Source organism: Mercurialis annua, linkage group LG1-X (genome assembly GCF_937616625.2).
Source record: "Mercurialis annua linkage group LG1-X, ddMerAnnu1.2, whole genome shotgun sequence".
Lineage (NCBI taxonomy): Eukaryota > Viridiplantae > Streptophyta > Magnoliopsida > Malpighiales > Euphorbiaceae > Mercurialis > Mercurialis annua.
In genome coordinates, this window is record NC_065570.1 from 61,537,239 (window position 1) to 61,554,300 (window position 17,062).

The following is a 17,062-nucleotide window of genomic DNA, read 5'->3' on the forward strand; positions in this document are numbered from 1 at the left end:
TCAATTTTAATGTTAAATATATATAATACAAGTTTTTGTTTCAATTGAAAAAAGAAAAAAAAATAACATCACATGGGTATTTGTATATTCTATATTATTAAAATTTAATATATTTATATTTTGAAAATTAAAATCAATAATATTTTTTAAATTTATATAAATAAATTTTTAATATTTTAAACCAATAATTATATAAATAATTGTTTTTATTTTAAAAAATATGTGGTGCTATTTAATTATTGCATTGTTAAGAACAGTGCATAACAATGCATTGTTCATAACAATGCATACCACGTGATGTCAGTGTGCGTCAGGTGATGCACGCTGACATCATCAACATTGCATTAATGTAGAAAAGGTGGTGCTGATGTAAAACAATTGTAATATATGGTAAAGTAGGTAAATGGGGGGCTTTTTTGTGGTAATTTTGTTATCTTCTCTTTTTATATATATTTTTCACTATAGTTGATTATGAACTAGAGAATTTGTATATTGTTGGTATAGTTTTAGCATATTGCTAGTTTAATTTTTAGTATACGATGTGGTGTAATGTTGGTGTAATTTTATCTAATAATAAAATTTCAGTATATTTTGATGTGTATACTCTTGGTATACTGTTGGTATAATTTGGTATATTATTAATTTAATTTTTAATATACGATTTGATATAATTTTGATAAATTTTTATTTAATATTAATAAAATCTCAGTATGCATAATGTTGGTATAATGTTGATATAATGTTAATTTATTAACATACTGACATTATACCAACAGTATACACCGTATGTTTGTAATTATTTTTTATTTTTGGGTAGTTTTGTAATTATTTTAAATCAACTAGAATTTTTATAAATGAAAAAAGTCAATATGTAGTTTTGTAATTTTTTTTATTTTTTTTGGTAAATGGTGTAATTCCTCTTCTTTATTTTAAAGGTAATTATTACTTTTCTCATCACTTTTTCATAAGGGTAACTTATTTCCATCATTATTTTTAATTTTAATGGTAATTAATTTTTTTTCAATTTTTTTCATAATGACATCTTTTATATATATATATATATATATATATAATGGAAAAAATGAACAGATTGATAAAGCATGCCATCTAAAACAAATTAGAAAGACCATTAAAAGAAGACATAACTGCAATATGGAACTTGATGCGGCCTGGTAACTATTGCAGCAGAACTAGGTTCTCTAATATGTCTTTTAAATCAATCAAAGACTAGTCCACTCCTGAAAAAATAAAGTTCTTAATCAAAACCGATCTACACTCGCAAGCTAAATCACATTACCAGTAGCTTAAGCTCAGGTTATTAGATTAATAACAAACTCTACCAGAATTAAACAAAAATTCACTATAATTTTTATTATGAACAATTAGTGATTTCAGTTCAAAAATAACTTTAACTTATATTCTGTTGACGCTCAATGAAGCTTGTGATCCATAATGGAACAAATTAAACAAGCTAAATCCAAATTAACCACCTCTCAATCCACTCATACAGTAAAGAAACCACAAACACAAGCTAAAAAATCAAAACCATATATGCCATTTCCAAACGTGAATTTTATAACGAGCAGTATGACACGTGGAAACGTTAAACTAGAGCTTCAAAAGGCCTTAAACTGAGATGCTTGAACGCATTTATCAAAATGATCTCAAATGCTATAGCACAACACACTTAAATTGTATTACAACCAAGAAATTAAATATATTCAAAAGCAAGCATTAAACCTTGGGAAGTTAAGCTTCTAGTCAAGACTATATATGCAAGTCCTGTTTAAATATTATCAAGAGGTAGGACTACAATCAGTTAGCTATTTACATATAGAGGCATAAAAGTTAGGGCATTCATCTATCTACGGGTGAGGGAAATCAGTAAAGCTGAACTTTACTCGAATGCTATTGACATGAAAGTGTCATCATCCAAAAGCGAATCAATATCAATCAGATCTTCTCCATAAGCCATCTCATTCGGGCTGCTCAGCAACATCTCACTTTCCTGCCAATAGAAAAGGCGAATTATGAATGTCATTCCGTTAACATTTGTTTTACTTATGCCGTGGTTAAAATAAACTAAAATCTAACACATTTATCAGGCTTGAAATAGCCACATCAAGAACAATAATTTCTAACCGTCATGACTCGGAGATGCTCATATACTTCTTAGACGAGCTGAATAACTAGGTCAAAAAAGCAGGAGAAAATACAAATCCTGAAGGCATTCCGAATAAACCTGACAAAATATAGACTCGTCTGATTGTGCAAACAAGATCAGGTAGAGACTACCACTTGATTTATACTGCAAAACTATTGACAATGGCACAATTCAAAGGGTATATAAAACATGCTCCACATGAATTGTCAGAGATGACCCAACCTATAGACTGGTAGCTTGAAAGGTTAAAGTGATAGGTAGATTGAGGCACAAAGCACAGAAAGTGGCAATTTACCAATAACATGCATGGTACCTATCCCCTACCTGATGTTAGTCCCAAATAACTAGTTTGTATTGACCAGGAAGTACATTAAAGAGGAAAAGTTTCGGGGGGAAATAAAAAAGGACATGATCCGCATAGATATATCGTAAAACCAGAAAGAAAGATAGATATGCATACCCTAGTTTGCCGGAACTTCTCAAAATAAGTGAGCAGCCTTCTATATTGAGCTTGTCCTTCTACACAATGATACATGGATTTTACCCTTGTAAGTGCCTTTTCCTGCCTCTGCTCATTTTGTTTCCTTCCTTCTTTTAGAAAATCATAGTCATCCTCTTTCGGGTCCTTAAGTTGCACAATGGATTCCCTAGGAACTATTGGTGCATCCCGGCGGAATCCCCGTAGACCACTTCCTTTACGTCTCCAACGCAAAATAACCTTCTCCAGAATCCCAACTGACCAGATGATTGTCCTATACTGTTTCCTTACCTGGTGGCCCCTTATATGGGCCTTCATATGATAAGAATCTAAAGTCAGTATGAAAATTTTGAAGGAATAATACAGAATCAAGAAAGATAAACAATAATTGCTTCTTATTAAGTAGATACCCTATTAAATAACTTAACTGACTCGTAAACATAGCACTCAAATGTCAAAAACATGTAAGAAGCACACACGAATTTATCAACCAGTGGCTGCATAGATTGGTATTACCAAATAAATCCATGACATATAACAACAAACTATCTTCTTTACATATAAAAAGAAATGAACCAAAGATCTGTTCTGCAAGAATTAAATGGGTGTCATTTATAAATCTTTGATATATTTAAATTGCGTTGTCACGAGATAAATCAAAGCTGGATCCAGAATAATGAATTTAAGTTTCATTAAAGATTAAAGCTTTGAAACTTCAGTTATTCTTTTACTTTATCCATATTTTAAGTTTTATAGAAATTCCAATGTTTACACATAAGTTTAAAATTTTAACCAGAAAAAGCTTAGTAAATTTCTGATCATTATATAAATTGTGTTGTTCTATAGACAGATCAAAGATAGATTCAGAATACTGCATTTTAATTTCACAAAAAACTGAAGCTTTGAAATTTCGGTTATTCTTTTAGTTTATCCATAACTATCATGGAAAATTCAACCTTTTGCATTTAAGTTTCTAAATATTTAAGCATAAAAGGCTAAATAAAATTCTGATTTGAGAAGCAGATATCAAATTCTTGAATAAAAAAAAGAATCTAAAACCCTAACCTGAGATTTAGAAATATACAATTGTAATACCTAAGAAGTTGAATTCTCAAGAAAAGAAGAAATCTCAAACACTTCCCAGGTTCTCAAAGTCAAGAAGGAAGAATCAAATCAAAATGAAATCACAGCTAAAATACAACAATTTTTCAAGTAGGAAAGAAAAGAAAAGGAAGGTCCAAATCAAAATGGAATCAGAGCCAAGAGTCAACAATAAGTTCTCACGTAGGGGAAAAAATAACCACCCTGAAAAATTAAGAAGAGAAAATACAGAAGCTGACCTGTATCTTTACAATTCTTTGCCGGATTATCAAGAACTCTTTTCTCTTCTTCCAGCCACGATACTTCTTTTGGATCTGTACTGCTGCAGCATTGACTACTCTATCAGAATGTACATGCTTACGTGTCTTGGAAGCTAGAAGTGCAAGAGCTTGTTCATCCAACATGTTGATTTCATCATCTCCATACTCAGTTAACTGTTTCCTTTGGAATGATTGCATTCTGAATACTTGATGTATACGATTAGCAGCTTGTGTAGCATTCCGAACAGCAGTAAGTGAATCCTTCAGCAATAGCATATTTGGCACGTCACCACCATTCACAGGAGTTGCCGTCCGTTCTGAAATTGTTTGCACAGCTGTCATTCCTATAACTTCTGAAGCACCACCTTCCTTTGAATCAATCAGTGTAAGCAAATGTAGGTAGCTGGTCAAAGAGGACTCTGCAAGGAAACCAGAGATTCCTTTGTGTCCATTGCCTGATGCAATGTCTGCTGGAGTTCTCCCCAAAGGAAATTCTGGGGATGGATCTGTCAATACCCGAGTATCGGCACCCAACGAAACAAGGGCAGCAACCGTCTGCTCTCTGCATTTACAAGCATTTAATAAATAGTAGATATTTTTGACACTGCAAATAGATATCAGGGCACATGATAAATTTAACAGAATCAAAAACTGGAAGAAAAATTCTTTGGGAAGTTTCAGCAATAACTAATTACTGTTTGCAAGATATATGTAGGAATATGTATGAAGCAAAGAATAAGAAGCTTCAAACTACAGAGCTTATAGAGAAAATGCATTTTTCTGACTTTGTCACTGTCAATTTCATGGAAAGGCATTCTGGTCTACATCTGCATTTTGGTGCGAACAGGGAAAAAGCCATCGTTATGCACTCTCCTCTCTACTTACTAAAAGAAGAATGCATCCTCTAGAATGCACATGACTATTATGTATTAAAAACAAAGTACTAACGTCATGTAAGATGAGGAATAAAACTATGGGGGGAGGGAAAAATAAAAGAAAGTTGGAAGTAATACCCCATGGAAGTTTCAGAATATAGCAGGATATGTGTCAGCATATATACAAAAAAGAACAGGAAGCTTCAAGTTACAGAACTAATAGAGAAAATTTCAACTTTTTGTCGTCATTTTCATGAAAATGCATTTTGGTATGTCTCTGCATTTTTTTTGGAGCAAGGAAAGCCATTATTATGTTTGCTCCTTTTATAGCTAATAGAAAGCATCATGCCGGATGTAGAATTGCTCTGGAGAACTTTGAACACAAACTACTCAAAGGCAAGTAAAATAAAGAATTAAAACTGTGAGGGCAAGGAAAAATAACAGAGGTTGCTTCTCGAAAGCACTGCACATGAAGGACAGATCTAACATAAGCGTGTAAATATTAAGTTCTTGCCTTCCATAAAATGCAGCCCAATGAAGAGCAGTCCATCCATTCACATCGCGGAAATTAATACTGACTCCAGCAGTTGTGGTTGGTTTTAAAGCCCAGTCATAACCGAGTGCAGCTGCTAAGTGAAGCACACCTTGCCCATCATCATCCAGCATGCTTGGCCCTTTACCACTTTCAGCTACTGTATGGAGTAGCCATGAATACAATTTCTTTTGCATTCCCTTCTGCAAAAACTTCTTCCGAATTTCATCTTGGGACAAATAATTCTCTGAGGTAGAATCCGCCAATCGACAACCTTCATCTTCCTCTTTCAATAAAATGAGTTTTTCAACCAACTTATGTTTCTCTCTAGCGCCATCAAAGAGGCAGCTAGAAGGACTGGAAGATCTCAGAGACAGTAAATCTTCTAATCGTGAATGAAGATAAATGTCATCCGCACCACTTTGATAAACATCTGAGACATGATCTTGAGGAGAACCTACCTGATAATCAAATTCCCGCACTTCACTACAAGCAAACCTGTTGGAACATGTAACATAAAAAGGAACTCTTGCAACACTATGGGCTGGAGCATAGCAGCAAAGTATCCCATCTGCCAAAACCTCAGCAGGAACCTCAAGTTCCCCAAACATGCAAGACCAATTATATTTTATCACCTCATGCTGACTCTTCAAAAATGTGCCAATGATGTGAACCTGTTTTGCAACAAAAAAAAAAGCAGCAAGTACTCATTACTCAGTCAAATTGGGTACCTGCTGTAACAGTAAGTTTAGGTGGGTACAATGACTAGGGAATACTTTGAGACAAAATCCGTGACACAGCTGAGGTCCATGAAATTGGATAAAGACTATTCGAGATATCCAAATGAAACAATGGCAATTATAAGTTTTCAAATAATGTACAACAGTATATTATTACCATCTTACCATCAAAAGAAAAAAAATGGGTTTAAGAGCCAAAATGACTGATTGAGATTTAAGCCAGTAACATGCCACAATAGCTGAATTCACATTAGAAAGAGATATTGCATACCTCTGTTTTTGAGTCTGCATATGCCCACTTTGGTGAAAAGTCTATTATGCTAAAAAGCTGATCTTGTGAAAGCGAGGGGCTCAATGAAGAATCATCAGCCACATTACCACAATCCACAGTGCTCCATGAAAGACCAGACGAAGACTTCATATGCAAATCATCCACTTCTCCAAGTTCTCTCGTAACCCAACGAGAAAAGCTGTCAACTTTCTTCAATCCTTCCTCACCTTCCAATAATGGTTGCTTCAGAATAAAAGAATACTTGTTATTTTCGTCTACAGAGATGTCATTGTTAGCTTTTGTCTGCATCAGAAGTTCTGCATTTGCATCAAGAATTTGATGGTTGTTATGGACAACCTCCTCGTTGTGCTGTAAGGGACCAGAGAAAAAATCCTCAAATGCAGTTGGAAAATCAATGTTATTAGTTCTTTGATCAAAGAACCTGGAATCCAAATCATATCCCAGCTCTGCATCTAATGTTTGGCCAATGGAACCATCCGGTGTGCGCAAGGAACTGTTTTGGAAAGGGATCTGGAGACAACAAACAAACATAGCATGAACATCTACAGGTGACGCTGTACAAATGCATTCACATTCCCCCGAACCAAACAATAGTTATTTATGATTTTTTTTAAGGATATTTCAATTTAAATACGACATTTTATTTTTTATTTATAAATTTTAAATACATTATTTTTAAAATCAATAAATTAATAATTTAAAATTACAAAATTAATAATTATTAAAATTAAAAAAATCGAGTTAAACCGTTGAACCGGTCAAAGCATGAGCCCCTTATGAGCCAGTTTGATCTTCGGTCCAGTTTTAAAAACATTGGTGTGGATTATATGATATCCCCGCTTTCCACCACTATATTACATTTTAATACAATATTTTTGAGAAGTTCTATATAAGATCTTCTCGATCATATCACATCACGCCATGGTCATTGAGTTGAACTCAGTTGTAAATGCACTATGAAACGTCAATTCCAAGAATTACTCTAGTTTGCATATGAACTATTTTCTCTACCAATCTACTTAGCTTGAGAACTTTATTTTTATAAAGCTTGTGTCTTCTATGCATGATCATTAAGTTGAACTTATTTGCACATGTAATACACAAAGCTCAATCCCAATCGAGTTTATATGGACAGGTAAAATCTCTATCCCTAAACTCCCCAAACCTAAGAAACAATAAAAAACAGAATTACAAGAAACAATACGAGCAAATATACATCTTCCTCTACCAATTATCATCTTTTATTTAAGAAATTCCTTCATACATTACCAGACCATATTTGCTACACATTATAGACAGGCAATGAACACAGGTAAAAAAAGCTGAACAAGAACTATAAAGAATATAATTTATTATGCATCATCCAATATTTAATCTTTATGCGTCAAATAATTAAGCAAATATGATGGTACAATACAGCAACTAAAGCATTTTAATTACCTGCCAATGTGATTCCATTTGCACACCGCCATACTCATCTTTATGAGAACTGCCAACAGCAAAAAAGTCATCAAGGACTGTATTCCTTCCGATTCCATTAGCATCATACTGATTGGAAGTTGTTGATAAATGAGAAGGTGCAATCTTTTCTCCCCTCGTACATTGTTCAAAGACCTCTTCCCAGGATGCCAAGCTTTGAGCCTCAGTAATGCCAGTACCATTATTTCCAGGCCTATCTCCATGAACATATGAAACTGGACCTGTTCAGAAAATTCAAGACTGACATTAATGATTATTCAATAAAAATGTTTAATAGTACATACAATCAAGTTTTAGTTATGGATAGTGTAAAGTCTTAAACAAGCGATAGAAAACTAAAAATTTCAACTGAACAAACCACTTAAATATAAGATGATCGATAACAAACAAAAAATTACAGTAACAGAAAACCATACCTGAACCAGGATGCAGAAACTGAGAACTTGACATGTCAGTATTTATTTTGCCCGTTATAACACCACTCTGCATCTGCGGTGACTCGAGACACGGGTGATGGCCAAAATTGGCTTGCTGACTATCAGCTGCATATATTGTTCAAAAGTTGCTATAAAAATAGCATCATAAAGAAAGAGACAAAAAACATGTATTTACTAATTGTTCACTGTCACGACATTTAAAATTCTCTCCTAAGGGTGGATATGGAGATAAAATAGCAAAATGATATTATCCAATCCAAGGACACCAGGACTGAGATCCAGATATAACTCCACAGAATCAAAATTCTTAATCATGGAATTACCACTCTTAACACCTACTTGGAGGGTCCTTCCACAATTACTTTCATCAGGCTACCTAATCCACATAATGGCTAGAAAAACAGCACTCTATAGCTACACACTGCACTCTATATAAATTCCTCTCCGCTCTAAGCTCCAGCTCCAATTGAGCAAATAGTAGTACAGAACTGCCTGATACTAACAAATGTTGCACAGATCGTACCTGAATCAGCATCTTCACAAAATGAGGTAAGAGTGCTAGTTGGGCTTGTAGAGTCTGTATTTCCTGAAGGCTCTTTGTAACTACTTGCAACTAGGCTGTTTGAAGGACTGCTATTTGTCCTGTTACCCTGATGCAAAAATGTTTACAATGAAGAGTGGAAAAAGAAAAGGGAAAAACTAAAAACTAAAAACTTTAGAAGGAACCTTAATAGAAAAATTTACAGGCCATTCAATCTTTATGTCTCAAAGTATATGAGAAGATACTCCAACCGAAAGCCATGTAATTAGAAAAATGAATTTAGAATGAAGCACAAGAAAGACTTTCTACCTTGACTTCCAAGTAGTGGACAAAAACTATATGCATCAGCTCCCTGCAGCAGTCAGCAAACTCATAAGTATTTCGCAGAAAGAGGGCAAAACAAAAAATCAAACCCAAAAAAAGATGTATAAGAATATCACATGCAAAACAAAAAAAATTGTGCAGAGACAATATGGGTTGGTTATAATCATAACATTCTCATAATAGTGAAAAATGAACATAATGACAGTAAAACCAATGGTCGGAGCAGAGAGGGGATTAGAATGCAATGTACTATAATATGAAAGTGCAGTCCACTTAGGATTGACCTTAGTGTGCAAAAATTAACAAAGGAAACCTTTACCGGTGGCACCAACTGCCAATGTTACTCAATCTGCCACTCATTCTATTGCACTCCAGTACCCATTATTATGGCTATCCATCATTTAAAAACTAAAATGAAACAGAAATTCAAAGTTGAAAATGAAAAAATATGTAAAAAACAATGACTCGGCTCATTGTGCATAGCAACTGTTGCAGCATAACAACTACTTTGCAAATATCTCAAGGCTGTAGTTCCTTTTCATAGCCTACACTCATAGCTTTCATATATCTCTACAGAAGTTTCATTCCTTAGACAACAAAAGTTCAATTTGCTATATTTTGCCCGCAGAGTTGGGGGTTTGCACATAGTAGCAGTCTGTAAATGCGAATATTCACCGAGCTTTAATTTACAACTTTGCACAATTGCAAAACATTTCCCAAGCCTGTATACAATGCTTTTGTAAGAAAAACCATTTGATTTACCTTTCTGAGTAAGAGTTAATGAACTTAGTTATTTACTCGTCCTGTTTTTCCATTTATAGGTCGTCATATCTATTTCATTTAGTTATTTCCTTGCTAAATTTGGGTTTTTAAATTATCAGTTCAATGCTGGTCCTGCCTGTAGAAAACACAAAAGACGGTTCTGAAGCTATCCTTCAATTTAGAATCATCTATTTAGCACATACTCCCTTGCGCATATCCTTTTGAAATATAATCTTCATACAAATACTTTTATGTGCAAGCTGAAGCAATGCAGCTCAAATGCTTACGTGAAAGGATGAAATCGCACTGTAACAATTTTTGACATTTTTATTTTAACGGATAGTTTATTTCTTCTGTCCATTCCACTTTTCTTGGGCAATTATGGAATAGAATAATGTTCAGTACCTAGCGTCCTCTGAATATTATTTCATTGTGTTCTTCTCCTCGTAAATGTATCTCGTGAACACTTTTGTGCACTGGAGCAGAATTTCTGATCCTTTTCTTTCATCAAATTGTATATAAATAAAAACCACATAAATAAAAAGTTAAAGTGATCAACATTTGCAAATTCAGTTATCATCTCTTTTCCTAGAAAAAGAAGCCTAGGAATAAATTTGCTATGAAACATGGTTCAGGCCATAGTTGTTAAATCGAGATTCAAATCGTGAAACAAAATCTTAATTTTATAAATCGTGATCGAAAATTGAATTGAATCGCAAGATTCGGTTTAAACTATTAATATTAATTACAAAGTAATTTATATAAGGCTTAATTTCTTAAAAAACCCCTACCTTGTATTTTTTTTTCGTTTATACCCTGACCTTGTAAAAACACCATTTGTACCCAATTTTGAGTTTTTATGTTTCATCTCTACCCAAAAGTATTAAATTGTACTCTTTTCATTTGAAAAAGAGTTTAAAACAATCCTTCATTTTTAACTTATATATTAATTAGATATTAATATTATTAATAGTACAAAAATACCATTTCTTCAAAAAAAATAAAAATAATAATAATTTTTTTTTAATTTTTTAATAAAATATTTTCGAATTTTTTTAATTTTTAATTTATTATTTTTTTTAAATTATTTTAAAAAATATTTCCGACAAAAAAATTTAAAATAATAATAAATTTTTTAATTTTTTCATTATTTTATAAAATTAAAAAAATTAATTAATTATTTGGATGTATTTGATTATTTTTTAAGTTTAAGGGTTTATTTGTATATTTAAAAATAGAAAAAAATATGTTTTAAACTCTTTTGCAAATGAAAAAAGTACAATTTAATACTTTTGGGTAGGGATGAAACATAAAAACCCAAAATTGGGTACAAATGGTGTTTTTACAAGGTCAGAGTATAAACGAAGAAAAAGTGCAAGGTGGGGGTTTTTTAAGGAATTAAGCCTTTATATAAACAATAAAAAATAAATATTCTTAATTTTAATATGTATTAAATACTAAATAAATAAAAATTATTGCAATTAATTTCATAAAATTAATTACTGATTTCTATAAAAATTAATTGTTTTTTCATTTGTAATTTTTTTATTTTTATTTTAATTATTTAGGAATTAACATACATAAATCTGTGTTGTATTTAAGATTTAAACAAAAGATATAATTTACTTGCATGCATATCACATGTCATACCAAATTAGTAAAACCCATGAATAACTCCACCCACCCACACACGTGCTTTTACCTTTATACTTTAATCTCTCTCAGCCTCTTCATCTTCCTTTCTATCTACATCCCTTTCATCTTCTTCATCTCCCTTTTTCTCCATTACGGCAAGAAATCATGAGTTTATCTAATTTTTCCCACAAAAAAGTCATGTTTCTCATTTCTTCTCCATTTTTTATGTGATTCCGCATGAGAATAAAGGTTAAATTCAGATGTAATTTTCACCTTTGAAAAACAAATTACTGCTTTTTAAAGAATGTTTGAATTGACCAAGTCGGTTCGAGTCAATCTGATTCACTCGATTCTAACGATTCAAGACCGATTCTAGCAAAATTGCTATTCATACCATCGAGTCGACTCGTTTTTTTTGAAACTTAACTCGACTTGTACGATTCAACTCATGAATCGTATGAGTCCAACAACAGTGGTTCAGGCATAAAAATACTAGTTCTCCTTCCTACCAAAGATCCAAAATCTAGACAACAATGTTAGGTTTCCCAACCAGGACAGCATTGTGTTGATTGCTTGTGAGCAACCCATATATAGCATCAGCAATATTGTTCAAGTTAGTCTTTGATTAGTAAGATGCAAAAAAAAAACGACAGCAAATCCCCTTCCACATTTTAACAACTCAATCATGGAACATAATTTATTCCAGCTTTTATCTACTCAATCATGGTACATCCTTATTCAAATTTATAAAGTTCATACATAGATGAACAGCTCCAACTTCAATTTTTTTGGCAAACTAATTAACATTATGATCCGAGATTGGGATGGACTTTAAGCACACACTTAGTTAAGCCTTATCTATTACTAGCAAACACAGTTCTCAAGTCTAATCTATCAATAGGATGCAACCTTGTTTTCAGATATTGTGATAATTTCAACAGCCTCATAAAGAACCGAAGGCAACAGCTTTTACTTCTAAGAAAGCATATTAAGAACATCAACTGAGAAATCAGTTCATACTTACTGTTCAAGCATCCAGTAACTGCGCCTTTGAAAGCTCTCATTCTCTTCTCCGTGGGCATAATAGCAATGTAATACGTCAACACTTCCAACCTAAAAATTGCTCAAAAATGTTACATTTCAGAATTTTATGTACATTTTTTATAACCAAATCAATAATCAAGGGACAAATTTCTAAACACAAGACTATTATACAATTAAGCAGCTTAACAAAAGAATTGCTACAGAAATTGAGTTCTCTCCTTTTCATCATGCACGCCCAGTTGAGACACAAGCAAAGGCCATTGATCAACAAACTTACCTTCAACTTCTCGTGAGCTTCCTTTACAGTCTTTCCATCCTTTTTTTTCCTCCAATTATGTCCATCCTTTCTGAAGTACCTCAAAACCTTCCGATCAAAAAGAAAAAGAGATCCACCTGGCCAAGAAAATGCAAAAGCCATCATGTAACTAAATGTAAAATTTCAAATTCCAAACTGTGCGTATTATAAGAGCAACAGTATGTAAATGACAGTAAGTAATTTTAAAGATAACAGTATGCAACATGTCCAAAACAAAGTAAATCATGCAAGTTGGTTCTCAGTTTATCACCGTTGGAGAGAATTTATTCGATGATTTGATCATCTAGTAAGATTTCATTATATAAGTTGATTCTCTGTTTTAAAAAGCACACAAGCTCGTACTACATTTTTCATAAGATTTATTGATCCGCTATAAAACACTAACCTTATAAAAAAGGTAACACTGATCATCTAGTAAGATTTCATTATATAAGTTGATTCTCTGTTTTAAAAAGCACACAAGCTCGTACTACATTTTTCATAAGATTTATCGATCCGCTATAAAACACAAACCTTATAAAAAAGGTAACATACAAACTCTATGAAAAAGCAGCACGAGAACATTAAAAAGAATAATTTCTATAATAACCATGATTCTGATCACTCTACAAGCACTTTAGGGAGGAAAATTACGAAACAGTATTATGTATCTGAGCCGTGATAAATCTTACAAAGTCATATCTTCTAAAAGACAACGAATATTTGGTCAGGAAAATAAATGCAAATACAAAACAAAGAAAATTTTAAATCAAGATGGCTCGTATCAAAAACTGTCAAAGTCAATTATGTAATATTGGGCTCCATTGCAGCAACAAGTAGCTAAATACCGCAGCATAAAACTGTGATGCAAAATAGGCATGGAGAAAACAAAATTTCCCTTGTAGAAATGAATCAGAAAGCTAACTCAGAACATCAAGAGAAAACTACCAGGTCCACGAATCATTTATATGGGTGTGACATGGATTTAAAAAGCACTGATGCTGCTTTTTGTACACTTTTTTTTGGGAAGATTGAAATACAATCAAGGACTATACAGAAGTTCCACCACATGACATACATATCAAGATGGATAAAACAGCATGAAACGCAACACAGTGTTGACAGAATTACAAATCTTAGATAAGTATAATTTCCAACGTGTTAAGGACCGAGAATTTAATAAAAATGATTATAAAGCCTTAGAAATTCCTCATATTTCTGATAAAGCAACAATGCAATTAATAGATTCAGGCTTTCAGCAATCCTACTTGGTGGTCTGCTTGGCGGCTCCGAAGAAATATGGAACTTTTGATAATTACGGAGAATTTCACAAATCTCAGCAGGCCGCAACCATCGATGCTGTGCTTCTAAAAACAATTGCTGGATATCTGCATCACCAATCAAGGAAATTGAATGTATGAAAATAAACTGCTGAAATGAATGCAAACCACACTACTAAGATATCAGAACTTTGTGAAGTGCATGTGCCTGTCCGTTAAATAGGCAAAAAAAATGTGGGAAGTAGAATTAATTTGAAATTAAAAACTAACAGATACCACGCCACCAAAATTAACAAATCACATCTAAATCTGCTATGCGCTTCACAAGTATACATTCTACTAGTCAATGGATTAATAAAGCGGGGAAAATTAATCACAATGCTGCCTATCTCAGCCATAAGCAGAACAGAATTGCAAATTATCCAGTCGAAGGCTAGTATAGATAAAGATTCACTTCAGAATCAAGGCAACCAAATTAGCAATCATCCTACCGCAACAACACCAAATTATTTGAGTTGGAAGATAGGTATAAACTCCATTTCAAATATGGAACTAGATATTGAGTCTCGCGCATATGCCCTTCCCGGCATCCCCAATAGTTTGGGAAATGTTTTTTACACAGCACAACTAAAGTATAAATTTTTTTAGTCTTCAAGACTTGTTCCTAATAATCATATTTTTACAACATCTAACCTTCCAGTGATCAGCTCAACACAAAGCCCCTATTCCCATTTTTCTCTAAGTCATCAGAGCCCAAAAATACATCACAAAAAGCACAAAGCTTATACAATCATCCAACTAAGGAGTTAGAAAAGTTGGGAGACTTTAATATGAAGTCCAATTTAAGCTTGTAAGTATCTTTTACACAGCTATCTACTTTAGGTCAAGTCAGCTCCATAAAATTCAAAATTGGAACCAAGAAATGAATTCAACCAAATTGAATATTCCTTCGAATTAAAATCAAAACGACAAACAGTTCCGTAAAGTATTCCCAAACAGGCCATAAATCAAAAGAAAAAACCTAAATCAATTACGTGAAACTTCTCTGTAAAATAACGGAAATAGATCTAAACATCCACAACACGGAAAAGGAAACGAATTATAAATGAAAGAAGGAAAGTGACATCCGAAAACAAAACAAAAAAAAATGATTACCTAATCGAGGACCTAGACCGTATGATCCACGATCAGCCATGAGAGATCAATACTCGATCTGTGTCTATGGATTCAAATGCAAATCAAGCAAAATCAAACTGAGGTAAATAATTGTATTTACGAATTTGAGTTTTCAAGAGAAAAATGGAGCTTCGAATTTTTTTATTATTTTTTTGAGTCAGCCTTCCTTGTTTGAACAATGGGCAGCAGTCACGAGAGAGGAAAAAAAAATCTTATTTAAGATATACTTTGTCTTTAAAAATCTTATTTGAGTAGATTAGATTTTATTAAATAAATTTTTTTACTAGTAATAGTTTATTTTATAGTGATTTATTATCTGGGTTGGTTTGAGTTGCTATGTGTGCGTGTGAACTTGAGAAACTGGTAAGGAAAGTCACTTTTTGATTTTGACGGTGGCTTCTTTCCACATTCTTTTTATCGGATTATATAATATTCAATTTTCTTTATATTTTGTTATTGTATATTTATGATATTATCGGATTAGAAAACAATTGATGCAAAAAGGTAACTATATTTTGTATAATAGATAAAATTAATGAAAATAAATTGAATTAAAATATCTTAATATAAATTTATTATTTAATTTAAATTAATTATAATAATGGATCTTTTTATGATATTTATTGGATCTATATCTCATTTTTTACACTTTTACAAAAATATTACCAATAATCTATTAATAAACTATAAAAAAAATATTTTTATAAAAAAATCAGGGAGTCGTTTGGTTCGGCACAAAAAGGAGGAATGGGAATGGAATTGAAAATGATTCTCATTGTTTGTGTTTGTTTTGTCAAATTATATTAGAGAATGAGAATGTGATTACCTCTTCAATAAGAATTATCCATTCCTCCCTACCCTATGGGAATGGACTTTTAAAAATGGGAATCAAAATTTAACAAAATATTTTAATAATAAATATATAATTATTAAAAAACTATTTTTAAATATTTATTTTGAAAAATATATTTAAAATAATAAAAAATAATTTTAAAATTTTTAAAATAATTTTTTTAATTTTTTAAAAATATTTTTTTAAACAAAAAAATAATTTTTTTTTAAAAGTTTATTTTATTATATAAAAAAATATAAAAAAATTAAAAAAAATAAATAAATATTTTTATTAAATTTCATCCATTCTCATTCCTACACTAATTTTAAACCAAACAAAAAATGAAAACAATCATTCCCATTCTTTTGCATTCCGATTCTCATTCCAATTTCCATTCTGATTACCAACCTCGAACCAAACGGTCCCTAAAAATATATTTTTTTTTAAAAAAGCTTATTGAATTTTCGGTGAGGTCCATAAATACCAGCCCAAGCTCATGATGGTACAGCTCAAAATCACAAATATAGACTCAAATTTAGTTGACGAATTTGCACAAAACACTCCTTATTTTAACTTATTTGTTCTAAATACCTCATTTTTAAAAATTTACTTTTTTACTCTATTTTTTTATTGTTTTTAGTTGTACCTCAATTAGTAACATAACTTATTTGTATTTTTACTCTGCTTCTTTTAAACACATGCATATCTCATTTTTCCTTTTTTTTCCTCTTCTTTTTTTCTTTCCTTTTTTTTTGAGAGAAAAAAGTAGTTCAGCTATTATTCATATCAAACTGAATTACATCAACAAGAAAGGG

The 17,062-nt window shown here is 32.0% G+C and overlaps 1 protein-coding gene across 1 annotated transcript; it reads right to left on the reverse strand.

Annotated features, from left to right (window-relative positions):
* Nucleotides 1-1,649: 1,649 nt before the first annotated feature.
* On the reverse strand, nucleotides 1,650-15,649 carry LOC126677967 (calmodulin-binding transcription activator 2). The gene is made up of 13 exons (XM_050372792.2): nucleotides 15,395-15,649; nucleotides 14,228-14,347; nucleotides 12,942-13,057; nucleotides 12,645-12,733; nucleotides 9,209-9,251; nucleotides 8,882-9,008; nucleotides 8,338-8,463; nucleotides 7,883-8,142; nucleotides 6,422-6,952; nucleotides 5,393-6,084; nucleotides 3,983-4,565; nucleotides 2,625-2,954; nucleotides 1,650-2,008 (listed from the first exon to the last, which is right to left on the reverse strand). Exons 1-13 carry the CDS (start codon nucleotides 15,432-15,434, stop codon nucleotides 1,898-1,900), a joined length of 3,168 nt encoding a protein of 1,055 aa, XP_050228749.1. The 5' UTR covers nucleotides 15,435-15,649; the 3' UTR covers nucleotides 1,650-1,897.
* Nucleotides 15,650-17,062: the final 1,413 nt, after the last annotated feature.